This window comes from Salminus brasiliensis, chromosome 11 (assembly GCF_030463535.1).
Source record: "Salminus brasiliensis chromosome 11, fSalBra1.hap2, whole genome shotgun sequence".
NCBI lineage: Eukaryota > Metazoa > Chordata > Actinopteri > Characiformes > Bryconidae > Salminus > Salminus brasiliensis.
The window spans coordinates 16,396,952-16,411,632 of NC_132888.1; the positions used below are offsets into that span (position 1 = coordinate 16,396,952).

Below are 14,681 nucleotides of genomic sequence, written 5' to 3' on the forward strand. Positions count from 1 at the left end.
ATCGAAGACAGACATAGAGGGACACAGATAGTGGCGTAGTTTAATGATTGTTTTCGACAGAGACAAATGAACTGGAGGTTTTGATATATCACATGTTATTATCACAATGTTGTTCATGACTACAACAGGTCACATGAGCGTTTACCGAGCACCAGAAAGCGCAGACAAGGAAATACAGATAAAGAAATGCTCAAAAAGTAACTATACAAAGGTATTTTAAGTATTATTGAATTTTTTTGTTTTAATGGGTCCTAAAATTGAACCGCATAGAATTTGTGATTGCTTCAATATACGTGTTTATTAATATTTATATATGCATAATTTAATAAATATACAGTGTGTCAGTATATATCCGAATAATGGCAAACGACTTGGGCTTAAACCTATCCACCACTTCCCCGAATTTGTGGTTTTAGCTTGGTAAAAAATAGTAGTATAGGGGGAATCTGCTGGCCGTCAGTCGACAGAGTCACATGAGTGGATTTTGAGAGCTTGCACGGTTGACGGTTACATGAATGCGTCGATCTGTATATCATGGCGTGGTAATAAGCTGTTGCAGCGGTTCAGGGCAGTGAATCCACATGGCTTTAGGATCGCGCACAGGCGCGCTGCCTGAGGCACGCAAGGCGATGCGAGTCACGTGTGTCTCCGACATCAACATCATGGCTTCTATCATTACAGAGGGAACAAAATATTGTCGCCCAGCCAGAAACTAAAGTCCCCTGGAAAGATTTTTCACGTGAGTTTCGTTGAGCTTCACACAGCAGGCCGGTCTGGAATGATTAAGACACATTTGCGCGCCAAGAAAACATGGAGCCTGATATCATGACAGCAACTGATAAACAGAGCAGTTTCTGACCAGCTGACTACAGTGCAGAGGTAAGGGAGCTAGTGCTACTGGCTAGCTAGCTACTTAGCTCAAGTCCGTAACAAAAAAAGCAGGCTTTCAGTGTCTGTTTGGGTTTCTAGTGAGGCGACTCAGTGTCTTAAATGACTAGTCAGGGGTTTTGGAGCAGTATAATTTTTAACGTGCAACTTTATAGCTACCTGTCGTGAAATGGCAACATGCTATTTTAGTTGGTAATTAGTTTGGGATGTGAAAAACTAGCTAACTAGACCATGTGTGGCTGGTTAACTATAGTTCTTGTGTTGTCAGAAGGTGTAGCTACCTGTTAAAGAAACGCTCAGCTCCAAAGTTATCCCATAACTTAAATAACTTAGCTAGAGTTTTGTTTTGTATAAACAAATAGAATTAATAAAATTCAGATTCAGATTTTCACAGAATTTCATACTTATCATTCCCATCCTGGTGTTTTTCTGTTGTAAATAAGTAGTTAGCTATGGTTCATGAATGTTAGCCATTAACTTCCTATATGCTCTTGTGTAAAATAAACAACTAGGTCATGTACATGTTGTTTGTGTTCCTCAGAGATTGCTCATTCACTGAAGCAAATGATCCATCGTTTTCTGAGCTTCACATGGGGGCATAGAAGGGCCTGGATGTTCCTCTTCTAGAGGAGCAGGGTGAAGGTTAGGCAGCAAGATTGTCACTAGCTCTGGTAAAACCTTAAGAGGTTGTCATGGAGTGGCTGGCCTCAGCCTTTGAGAGGGACCTGGGAGTTGACCAGCGACAGATTGGACCCGGGCCACGACCCAATGAATTGGTGGCCCTCGTTCCGACCCGCTGGGTGATGGGGCTGAGAGAAAGGAGAATCGCTCGCTGCGCTCGTTATGACTGTATGGGTGATGGAGATGTCCGCACTCTCCTCCAGCGCTCGCAAGTAAAGTTCCCACCTGGCTGGACCCGTGTTTGCATACAAGGCCTAAGGAAAAGCAAGCTGGGATACAAGCTTGCCAAGGACCAAGGCTTTCAGTGGGAGGGGCTTGCCCAGGAGTCCTTCATAAGACAGATGCAAAAGGTGTCGCAGTGCAACATCAGGTATTGTTGGTTAAAATAGATATTACTGCTAGAGTGATTATTTTTGGTTAAATCATAGTAGACATAAGGTTTGAACATCAGCTATCACAGATCTTTGAACTATTGTGTAAGAAAAGTACATTGTCTTCACACAAGAGTGTGTTGTCTTTTCTGTTGATGCCAAAGTCTTGTGGATATTGGAGGTCCATGGTGTAATAGTGGAATATTCAAAATGTGTACCAAAAGAAATGAACTTTATATAAGCACTGGGCGTCTTTTTCTATATTCACTGACTTTTTTTTTATCCATAGAAATCTGTGGCAGGAGGCATACATCAACCGTGTGCAGCCATATGCAGGACCTACAGAGCAAACGCAGGTGTTGGCTATTGATGCAGTTCGACAAGCTTTGCAGAAACTGTTCGGCTGTTCTTTTCTTTCCACTGATCGGCTGTCCCCATCCCTCTCTCCAGCCAGAGAGAAAGAGAGAGAGTGCCCTATATCATCCGGCTCCTCAGTTCCTAAGCAAAATACAGATACTTTGTGTCCAAATGTGCTCCAAGCTGAGTGCCTGCTTGAGTCAGGGGAGGTGTTGTACATCATTTCCCCATACACTCAGTATTCTCTTCATGACATTGTCACCTACAGTCCTGCCAAGCTTGCCAACAGCAATGCTAAAGTGCTGTTTATTTTGTACCAAGTGCTCATAGCGTTGCGTGAATGTCATGCATCAGGATTGTCATGCGGAGAGCTTTCGTTGCAAGACGTAGCCATTGATGAGCAGCTCTGCAGTCGCCTCAAGATCTCTCTAGCACATTATGAAGAACTGGGAGAGGACAGGGTCACACCGGAGTACGCAGCTGGAAGAGAAATGCCAAGGAATATGAAAGCAGAAGGCACTGTGAGTGTAAAAAGCGATGTCAATAAACAGCACTGCCAAGACTGCCTACATGAACTCAAATCTTTGGTCCTAGACTGGGTTCATGGTAGAGTCAGCAACTTTTCGTATTTAATGGAACTCAACCGGCTAGCTGGAAGACGTGAGGGCGACCCCAACTATCACCCAGTGTTGCCCTGGGTGGTAGACTTCACTGTGCCATATGGAAGATTTCGTGATCTCAGGAGGTCAAAATTTCGCCTGAATAAGGGTGACAAGCAACTGGATTTCACCTATGAAATGACCAAAGAAGCCCTTGCAGCAGCAGTAGCTAACGGAGGTGGTGGAAGTGTCTTTTCTTCCGATCTTGTTCCGTCAGTGGGTCCCAGTGGTTCTGGACAGTCAGATCATCTTCATGTTCCCCATCATATCTCAGATGTTTTGTCAGATATCACCTACTATGTCTACAAAGCTAGACGAACTCCTAAATCTGTGCTTTGCAGCCATGTTCGGTCTCAGTGGGAACCCAATGAATATCCAGCTAGCATGGAACGAATTCAAGGTTGGACTCCAGATGAGTGCATACCAGAATTCTACACAGATCCTTCCATATTCCGCTCCATTCATCCAGATATGCCAGACCTTGATGTACCTCCATGGTGCAACTCCTATGAGGAGTTTATTGCGGTGCACAGACGCCTTCTGGAGAGCCGTGAAGTGTCTCAGCAGCTGCACCATTGGATTGACCTGACGTTTGGCTACAAGCTGTCAGGTAAAGAAGCTGTAAAAGCTAAGAACGTCTGCTTACACTTGGTGGATAACCACACCCATCTGACTAGCTATGGAGTCGTTCAGTTGTTTGACCAGCCTCACCCACCCCGCCTTGCACCGTACCAGTATTCACCAGCAGAACCGCCGCACCTTGGTCCTGTCAGTGTGTCAGCTTGGCAAATCCCACCGCTGGAGGCAACGATGGATGGTGTAGATGGAATGGTCCCAGAGGCAACAGGATGTGAATCTAGTGGTTGGACAATGGTTGATCGGGATGAAGATCTTGAGCAAGGAACAGAGGCTCTTGATTCTTTAAGTGCTATAGCTTCTGCCATCACCACTATACCAGTGCCTGGTGGGAGCTCTGCAGGAGGAAAGACAACTGTAGAAAGCACAGCTCTGGCAGTATCTCCCTCTCAGAATTCATTTCCAGGAGAAACATCAAACAGTGCCACAAATGCTTTGGGATCTAGCATTAGGGGTACCATTCTTCAGAGAGGGACCACTATTAAGAGGCAGGAAGGGCTCATGGCTTCAAATGCAGATGATTTCAAAATAACCTTGCCTGAAGGATTTAAACCTTTACAGCCTTTAGAAGAGTTGGAGAAGCTCAATAACTTTCTGGTTAAAGGGTTGCATTCCCAAGTTCAGGGTGCAATGAATGGGGAGTGGAGAGAGCCAAGCACTGTATTAAAGGCTCCCCTGTCTTTTACAGACCTTTTCCACAGAGACATGCAAGCCCTAGGTGTCTTTATTGCGGAAATATTTTGTTCTTCAAAACTGCGAGGTGTAAAGCCAGGTACGTCGTTGCGGGATCGTTACCAGGCAGTAATGAAGCTTTGTTCTGCTAACCTTCGAGATGTCCCACTACCACTTCATCATGCACTTGAGAGCCTTCTGCAGATTCGCAAACACCCGTCTAAAACTAATTTGGTGAACCTGCACTCTACTGGCTCACCGGTTCTTTTCAAATATGACCCGATATATGAGGGTCTTCCACCACCAAACCCTTGGCAGCTGCTAAGTCCAGTGCTCTCTCCAATACCGTATCCAGAATATTTCCCAACACTGCATCAATTCATTTTCTCTTACCATTCCAAGATGGAATCCGTCAACAGCATTCAAGGCCGGGATATTGTGTTCAACTTGTGGCAGCAGCTGCAGACTCTTCTGCAAGGTGATATCACTGCTGAGGGACTGGAGATTCTCCTACCCTTTGTGCTTGCTTTAATGACTGAGGAATCAACAGCTGTCTATGCTGCCTGGTACTTATTTGAGCCAGTCTCCAGGGTCCTTGGGCCCCGCAATGCCTCAAAGTACTTAATAAAGCCTCTGATAGGTGTATATGAGAACCCCCGCTGCCTTCGTGGCCGTTTCTACCTCTACACCGACTGTTTTGTGCTACAGCTTATTGTGCGTATTGGCTTACAGGCGTTCCTCTCCAGCCTCCTACCTCATGTCCTGCAGGTCATCACTGGATTTGAAAGTTGCAACACAGGTGCAGGCAATGACTGGGGTGGACTGAAGGTGTTGAGGGGTGCTGTGGGTGGCTTGGGAGAGGAGGAAGAAGACTATGACTGTGAAGACGGCAGACCACCATCAGCTGCCTCAGCTGGCAAAGTAGGAGGAGGCAGTGGAGGTGGTGCCGGTGGTGTTGGAGATGCAGGTCTTATAGACTACTCTTCAGGCATAAGTCTTAATGACCAGGTTTTTCTTACTGAGGGTGAGGACTTCCAGAATGGCTTTTATAACGGCTCATCTGTACCAGCACCTGGAGTTTCTGCTAAGCAACAAAACCAGAACTCTGGAAACAAAGACCCAGACCATGAATCTCTCAGTGTGGGGAAACTAAGCGACAAGAGTAGTGCCAGCGAGGTGTCTATTGGAGACGGAGACTCCTCCAAAGATCGTGCAAGTTTAAAGTCTGCTGACAGCAGTCAGGACCTGAAGCAGGCCAGTGATGGAGAAGATGGCGGAGAATTGGAAGACGAAGATGAGACAGTGGAGGACAAAGAGGGCACTGTACAGAAAGTTCCCAGTCTTGAACTGACTCTGTCTGGCTGCACAGAGGAGTCTGATGTTACAGTGGGTACCCAAGAGGGTGATTTCATGAATGGAATGGAACAGGGAGAAGCAGATAAAAGCATAGTGGTGGAGGAGGATGACCATGACCCTTTAGAGAATTCTGAGGAAAAAGAACACAAGATATTATTGGGTAAGTTGAAAAAGCATCTGTGAAATTACATTTTCATGTAGTTTTGATCATTCTGAACTATTGTTGCTGCACATACCTCATTATCATGTGTTGTTTTTTTCCCCTCTCTTAATCAGATACTGTTTGTAAGACGGTGAGATGGCTAGTTGCTAAATTGGGGCCTACAGTAACCTCTCGATATGTGGCTCGGAATCTACTGCGTCTGCTTACTTCTTGCTATATAGGTAAGAACTGACAATACCTTGCTGTGCATTTTATGAACATTGCTTATATAGGATGAATTAGCCTAATGTGGGACATTTTATGTTGTGGGTGCTTCTAGGGCTGGGCGATATGGTAAAAATACTATGTCACAATATTTAAAGACCTTTTTTCACAATACACAATATTTATCACGATACATGTAATCATAGACTTAATACATCATAGAGACAGATCCTTAAAAACTACCCTCCCATACTGACTACAGTGATATATATTCAATATCTGCTTCTCCTTATCTAATGAAATCAGTCTAATGACACTGTAATGACACTTGTAATGAAACCTGCAGCTGATCAGTGTTTATTACTATTTATTAAGCACTAACAGTATCCTCTATATGCTTAGAAAAGCATATTGTTATCACAATACGATAAAATATCGTAATGTTGCCAAGCTCTAGGTACTTCCTATTTGAAGACTGCTAGGATTAGACATTTGAGATGTCATGTGATTCTGATCACATGCTATCACAGCTTGTGTTAACCCATAGGTTTATTGACTTATATTTCTTTGAGGAAGACCTGTACCTAATACGGCATAGGTCTGCAAGCCTGTGCAACGTCTCACATTAGGCAAGTTATCCCTACATGCCATTACAAATAATTGCATTACTGCTATGCTTTTCTTTTATCCTGTAGGCCCTGAAAAACACCAGTTTGTCCCATCTGGAAATGAGGAGAGTAGTCTTGACAGTGTTGGAAGTGTGTATGAGAAGAAACCAATTGTAGGTGACCAGACAGCAAAGCCAGTTCTTGACTGTCTCATTTATGTAGCCCACCTGTATGGAGAACCCGTTCTGACCTATCAGTACCTGCCTTACATTGGCTACCTGGTAAGATGTCTGTTACTGTGCATCTGCTTTCATTATACTGTAAATACTCTAGAACATGCCTTTGTAAATTTACAGTTCGGGACAAAGTTAGCCTATATTTTGCTATGGTATGAACCTAAGTCATATATTAATAGCTTAATGTGTCACATCTGTCACTGACGTGACATTCTAGAGCTAATATAAAAAATATATCCAAATAAATCTCAATAACAATAAACAATTGGTACACACCTACACTGTCCGCTGACACTTCTTCTAATGAATGCATTCAGGTACTTTATGTTACACCCGTTTCTGACACAGATGTGCAAATGCGCGCACACACACATAGTTTGGACTCTCTGAAGCAGATAAACATGAACCTATTGGCACCATGCCTAATGCTAGGCGCCCTCCAGCATTGAGCTGTGGAGCAGTGGAACCTTTTTTAATGATAGTGCCCCTTCCAATATGCTGGGGATGAGGTGGGCAATGATCATCTAACAGCTTGACCACACTAACGCTCTTGTTGCTGAATGCAATCAAATCATCACAGCAGTGCTCCAAAATTTAGTAGAAATTCTCCTCTGGACAATAGAGACAGTTACTTCATCAGAAGCAGATACTTTACTATTATTATTATTATTATTATTATTATTTTTAATACCCTTGATTTTAAAAGAAAAAAAATGAATAGGTGTCCCAATACTTTTGTCCATGTATTCTAGATAGGTAACCTAGCTTAAAAATAAGGTAAGACATTCAGTGGGTTACATACTCTGGCTATAATAGCTGTCTACAAAAGAAGACATCTAAATTGATGGATTCAGTGGTGCTATCAAATGGTTATCCATTGATCGCTTGATTTAGAATACCTCACATGACATTTATTGGCTGGATGGTTGCTAGCTGCTAACCATACTGCCAATAAAGCCAGAGGACTCTGCAATCTCAGTGGTTACAGTGTTTCCATGAGGGTGTGCATTATAAAAACTGAAAGGTCTGTTAGAAGATCAATGAATAAGCCTTTGCAGACATATTAGATTCTTGATTGCGCAACTACTATTGATTGTTGCTCTGTAGGTGGTAAATTAATGTTGCATTTGTGTTTGTCATCCTTTGAGTGCATGTAGCGTTGGATTCACTGAGCCATATATATATGGAATATATATATGGAATATCTGAATTTGCCATTTTTAACATGAATGTTCAATCCTTTCATTCCTCTCTAGGTCTCTCCCCCTTCCTCTTGCCGTCTGAACACTCGTAAAGAGGCAGGTCTTCTAGGTGCAGTGGTGCTGACTCAAAAGATCATAGTTTTCCTGTCAGACTCCACCCTAATGGACATGCTGATGAAAATCAATCAGGATGTCCTACTGCCCCTGCTTGATCTGCTCACCTCTCCCAAAATGGGGTAAAGTCTCACACAATAGAGCGCTTCTTCTAAATCTTTTCTAATTTTCACATGACTGGTATCCAAAAACTTTACAAAGCTTAAAATATTATAATATTACCTCTGTTGATTTGGCTGTTCTCTGTGCACAGCTTTCCCAGTGGAGTGCAGACTCGTTCTGCACTGTGTCTAAAGACCCTGAGCCTCATGGCACTGATCTGTCTTCGCATTGGCAGAGAGATGGTCCAGCAACACATGGCAGACACCCTCTGCCAGTTCTTCCAGGTCTTCTCCTTGCTGCACAGTCTGCAGAACCAGGTATCAAGAAGTAGACACATTAGTACAATGCTAATGACAACCCTGCAGCTTGCTCTCTAACACTGAGCTGATTTGGCCGTATCAACCCTGTGCTTTTTTTGTTATCCTCTGTATTATGTGGGGTGCAGTAACTTTTCACATTTAAATAATTTGTTATTGCTGAGTATGTTATTGTTTAAGTAGTAATGATTATTGATTTATTTTTTTACCCCCTGTGTAGATGGAGAGTGCTCCCAGAAGAGAGGTTGGAGAATACACATACCTTGATGTCTGTACTCCAGAAGGAACAGAGGTCACCTGTGAGCTAGGCGTTCTGGAAGAACTACAGGCTGTGTTCAACCCTGAGATGGCATATGCATCCTACATCCCTTTCAACTGTCTCATTGGTGAGAAAAAAGAAAACCAGTTAAACACAGTGAGCCCCATTTTGGTTTTCCCCAGTCACACCAACTTTCAATCATTAACTTTGTCTTTTGTTTTGTTTGTTTTTAGGTGATGCACCTATTCGCAAACTGGTTCCCAACTATGAGTTAGTTTGGAGTCTAGCTCAGTCGTATCATGACCGAGCGAGTCCAGGAAGCCCAGAGTTCAACCTAGCTAGTGGGCAAAGAGCAGAGCTGTCTGCTTCCTCCATGGGTCACTCCCCAAGCCTGAGCCACCAAATTGGTCGCAGCCCCTTCCCGGCTCCCTCGTCTACCTCCACTCCTCTTGGTGGAGATACCCTACCGGAGTCTGGAACCTTCGGCAGCCACTTAGTGGGGAACCGGATCCAAGTAGCACGGGACACTGAGCCAGGTGGGAGTCCGAATCTGGCCTCTATAGACACCTGGGGACGACCTCACGTCACATATGCTCCACCAGCCACCACCACAACAATGGGCCCCATTTCCTCTCTCTCCTCATCCTCTTGGGTGCTGGGCCACACCCCGGAGGACAGTGCACTGAAGCAGGAGCTTCCACGCAGTAGCCGCTCACTGCAGGGGAACTGGCTTGCATACTGGCAATATGAGATTGGCCTTAACCAGCAAGACTCCCACTTCCATTTCCACCAGATCCGCCTGCAGAGCTTCTTGGGCCACACAGGCTCGGCTAAGTGTTTGGCATCACTAGCTGGCGAAGACTACTTTCTGTCCGGGAGCAAAGATAAAACGGTGAAGCTGTGGCCGCTATATAATCATGGTGATGGTACTCGAGAGGTAGAGCCCAGGCTGACATACGCAGAGCACCGCAAATCTGTGTTTTCGGTTGCACAGCTGGAGGCTTTGCAGGAAGTGGTGAGCTGTGATGGCACTGTGCACCTCTGGGATCAGTTCACTGGTAAGAGTCTGTTTTTTTTTTTTTTGTTTTGTTTTGTTTTTTATACAAGAGAGAGCGAGCGCTTTGTTGAATGATCAGCCTCTAGGGCTTTCTGTTAGTCTTAGTCCATTATTACACATTGTTATGCAGAAATACTAGAACATGTTTACAAAATGTTGCAGAATTTGACTTTTGGATTTTTAAACTGTTATTTTTTTCTCAACTTCTAGGTAAGCAGATTCGTTCTTATGAAGCACTGGATGGAAAGAATCCCATCACTGCTGTTACTACCATGCCTGCCCCTCACTGTAGTGTGGTGTTTGCCAGCGCTGACTCAGTCCTTCGCTTCATAGACCCACGCAAACCTGGCTTGCAGGTACACTTGTCCATCAGTTGTCAACTAATCAGCCCAGTCTTAAAGTAGCCAGAGAAAGTTTTAGATTTACTTAATCAAGCTTTTTTTACCACTTGTTCAGTTTACAAGGCAGATGGAATTCATCATTATTAGAGCAGAGCTGCAAACAGTTCTGGTGTTTTAAGACATTATTAAATTCTTAGAAATTAATTGGTGAATTGACGCCCACTGTTTTTGTTTTGTTTTGTTTGTTTTTTTCTCAATGTAATGCTTATGGTTATCAATGAACTACTTTGTGCTGTTCCCTTTCTCCTAGCATGAGTTTCGTCTGGCCTATAACAACATGAGTGCAGGTTTGATCCGCTGCCTGGCTGTGAGTCCTGGAGGACGAACTGTGGCAGCTGGTTTCTCCTCTGGCTTCATAGTGCTGCTTGATGCCCGGACTGGTCTGGTTCTGCGAGGCTGGCCTGCTCATGAGGGAGATATATTGCAAATGAAGGTGAGTATGAACTGTGGAGTGTGCTGCAAATTTTATTTGATGCAAAGACTTGACTGTACTCAAAACAGTCATAAGGGGCTTATGCCTGAAATGCTTTTTCAGCATGCGTCCTGTGGTGTGGATTAACAGAAAGTTTATGGAAAATTATGTCGGTGTGCAAAGGTTACAGATTGATCTAAGCATTTACTCAAAAACCTCATAATTGCGGTTAACACAACTCATGAGGCCTGAAACCTCAGATAATCAGGTCAGTACGGAACATCAGAATATGTACACACTCCTGATGAGTCAACCAGACCTATGCATCTCTTGTGACTTCCCAAAAGTAAGAATAGATAGTGGGTTTCATGTTTTAACAGAGGTGAGTAAGAGGAAGCCACAGGCACGTATATTGTACAGTGCTTACCAGACATTTAGTAATATCTGTTGAAATTCTAGTTCCTTGATCTGTGTTGCATTGTTGTTGTTGTTGTTGTTATTGTGCAGATTCCTGAAGATTAAACCTTTTTATGGCTTCATTTTCTAAATGTAATCTGCTCCAGAATTGGCTACAAAAAGTATTAATAACATTAACAAACAATATAATGCAAGCAAGCTGTTAAGCTTTCAAATTATTGTTTTTTGTTTTGTTTTTTTCTTAGAAGTATAGTACAGTTCCTGTTGGTGCTTTTTTATTGGTGGGAGGAAATTGGAAACAGAGTTAATAAACTAGACCCACCTTCATTACCCTTTTTAGTTTATGATTTTGTGGCGTAGTGCTCAGCTTTTTCTACAGGTTGAGCAGTAGCTGTACCCTGTCCATTTGTACAGAAGCAGTCAACAAAAGACTACAGCAAAACAAACTTTACTTAACCTCGATTATCAGGGTCAAGGATTCCGTCTCTGCCTTTGCAGCCCCACGTTTGGACAAATATGGACATGGGTTACTTATTAGGAAGACTTTTGTGACCCATTCTGATCATTCAGATGCACAAAGCAGCTTCTTACTCTTGTATTTATTGGGGCCTCACTGATTATTTTTTATAGGCTGATACTGATTTAGGCCTCACTGATACTGGAGAGCTAAAACTTCTAGTAATCAATATGAGCAAGTATAGTTTTATACTTTTTTTATTAACCTCAGTAGTAAACAGTGCCTTGATGGCTTTTCTAAATTGCCTCACTTCTTAAACTTAAACAACAGGAACTCCATAAATAAGAGAATACATTATATGTTTTGTGGTACTGGGCTGGAGCTACACATTCTTTGTGGCATTGATTTTTTTTCAATAGTTTTTGTGTTCAAATGTTCTTGTTATGCTAAAGGTTAGTTTGATACATTTTGTATTATTATTATTTTAATTATTTTAACCGTGATGGTGTTTGTGTGTTGAAATGTACAACTACATTATCAGCATTAATAAAACCACAGGTCATCATAATCTGCCAAGCGATATCAGTCTGTTGATCAGTTGTAATCTCAAGATATTCTACTTTAATGCTAGCTTATCAGATTTCATGGTCTTCTGGAACTCAGTTTCTATTGTTTCTGAAATTTGCGTATGTTTGTGTTTTGCAGGCAACAGATGGAAATTTGCTGGTTAGTTCCTCCACCGATCATACTTTGATGGTCTGGAAAGATCTGGAGCACAAGCCTCTTCACCAGTACAGGACTCCTTCTGACCCCATCCATGCCTTCGACCTCTATGGTGCTGAGATTGTGGCAGGCACTGTAGCCAACAAGATAGGGGTGTACTCTATGTTGGACATTTCTGCCAGCCCAGCGAGCAGCACCAAGCTCAGCTCTGAGAACTTCCGGGGCACGCTCACCAGCCTGGCTGTGCTGCCCACCAAGAGGCTGCTTCTACTGGGCTCTGAGAATGGTGCCATCAGACTACTGGCTTAAGCAAATGTTCAAGACCAGCACAAGCAGCTTTCTGATGTTGAGTTATAAATACATTTGTTCTCTGTGCCACTCCTGGCTCCTCCTCCTCCTCCCCCTCCACCACCTTCCTGCTCCTCCTCCTCCTCCAAATGAAACAAAGTTTTTGTGCCCTTTCCAGCTGTTTTGGGGGAAGCTTGCCTCAAGTAATTTAAGGAGGACTTAGTGCCTCAATCTTTAGTAAAGTTTAACAAAATATTGCAAATAATTCACACGCAATCAGAACCAGAATCAAAGGATCAGCTTCACAGAACAATTTATGATTTTTACGATTTTTACAATTTATTTATGGAACTCATGACTGCACTAGCTGATGTTTATGTAAAGAAAAATCAAGGATATAAATTCTTATCCTGGACAAATGAATGGTTTCTTTAGAAGAGGAGATAAGAAGAACTGCTCAGGAATGTTGAGCCAAGCATGGTTCTGGTGTAGTGTTTACACTTTCCAAATAGATGTACAAAATCACCAAAAAAAAAAGAGAAAGAAACCCACTGTGAGGATCACAGATCAGACCTTGTCAATGCTATCATGTCACCATACACCAGATGCACTCAACAACTATGCAGTATTCATGGATGCTCATTTTAGTATTATATGTTTGCCATAAGCTCTCATGTTTTTTTATGATTTTGAAATGAAATTTTCATAACTTTCTAAATCACTAGTAACTTCACTCATAATCAAGCAAGTGGACCTTACTGATGATGAAATGTGAGTGTGTTTGGTCCCAGGATATCTTGATAGTCTCCCACTGCATATTGTGGGTTACTGAGGTGCTTTTGGAGTTTTGTTGAGGTTGTTATTTTTTTTGTTTGTTTGTTTGTTGGGTGGACCTCTAAAATATGAAAAATGTGTTTCTGAATTAGAGCACCATGTTAAATGAAGCAGTACCCAGCCATAGATTGTCTATGAGCAGGCTTTAAATAATAGGTCAAGAATCCCAGGTTAGATGGGATTAGCATTTTATTGTAACAGTGAAATATTGAGTTTATGAAAATTGTTTATGAAAAAAACGGCCACGATGATGATTTAACTTCTTATATCTGTAGTAATAATTTTATATTTATGATATGTACTTCTATAACCTAGAAACTAACTACGTACATTGAAAATAGGAATGCCATCTATATACACACTGGAGTTTCTCATATACAGTCATATTATTTATGTTTAAGCCTCCCCGCTTATAAAATTTGATACGTGAAGAATTTGACGTATGTTACACCTAGCTACACCAAGACTGGATTAATATTACCAAGTACAAGACAGGGGTAGAGATGAAAGAAACAATCATTAATTTTTGGAACTGTTGTGAAGAAATTTACAGTTTCTAATTGTAGATCCATAACAGCACTAGACAGAAACTGCTTTTCTTTGATCAGAAAAGCATTTTTCACATACAGTATTTTGCTCATGCAACTACTAGTCGGTAACCAATGAATCCCATAAGGCCAGAGATTTTAAACTTCTTAAGTGATAAGAATGAAAATAAGATCATTCTCTTATTTCTCCTCTAAATCCAATACATTGTGTATACATCAGTCAAATATTACCACTTCCATTCGAAATCTGAACACATTTCTGTGATTTAGCAACACTGGATTGTTTAGCTCAGCCTGTCACTGCTCTCTTGCAATTCATTTAAACTTTTTTTTTTGTTCTTTCAAACTTTGTGATTTCTTTCCCTATATACCCGAACTGTCAAAAATGGACATTTCCAGTGATTTGAAGTAAAGACACAAATTGATCGGAAAAGTTTGTTGGGGGTTGTTGTTTTGTACCTTGTGATATTTTCCATGCCAATTGTGGTGTATTGGAGAAGAGTAAGGGATTTGCTGCACTGTGTATAAAGCATTAGCATTCCCATGTGAATAAGAGGGAGATAATCAGTTTATCTGCTTGTTTCTTTGGAGGTTCACTAGGTATAGCTCTGCCAGCCACTGAAAATGTTGGTCCAATAGGGCAAAGTCCTGCCCCAGTGTTTGCAGTCTAATGCTTCTCAGCTGTTCTCAGTGTAGAGCCCACTATGGCTATCTCTGCA

General features: G+C 42.3%; 1 protein-coding gene across 2 annotated transcripts; it reads left to right on the forward strand.

Moving 5' to 3' along the window:
• Positions 1 to 666: 666 nt before the first annotated feature.
• wdr81 (WD repeat domain 81) lies at positions 667 to 14,384 on the forward strand. 2 transcript variants are annotated; one of them, XM_072691971.1, is made up of 12 exons: positions 667 to 739; positions 1,430 to 1,939; positions 2,230 to 5,780; positions 5,897 to 6,004; positions 6,683 to 6,876; positions 8,088 to 8,269; positions 8,401 to 8,566; positions 8,787 to 8,952; positions 9,059 to 9,883; positions 10,093 to 10,238; positions 10,534 to 10,716; positions 12,275 to 14,384. In XM_072691971.1, the coding sequence occupies exons 2-12, from the start codon at positions 1,581 to 1,583 to the stop codon at positions 12,599 to 12,601; spliced, it is 6,207 nt and encodes a 2,068-aa protein (XP_072548072.1). In that variant the 5' UTR covers positions 667 to 739; positions 1,430 to 1,580; the 3' UTR covers positions 12,602 to 14,384. The 2 variants fall into 2 exon arrangements, with proteins under 2 accessions (XP_072548072.1, XP_072548071.1); XM_072691970.1 differs by having other exon boundaries at positions 670 to 879.
• Positions 14,385 to 14,681: the final 297 nt, after the last annotated feature.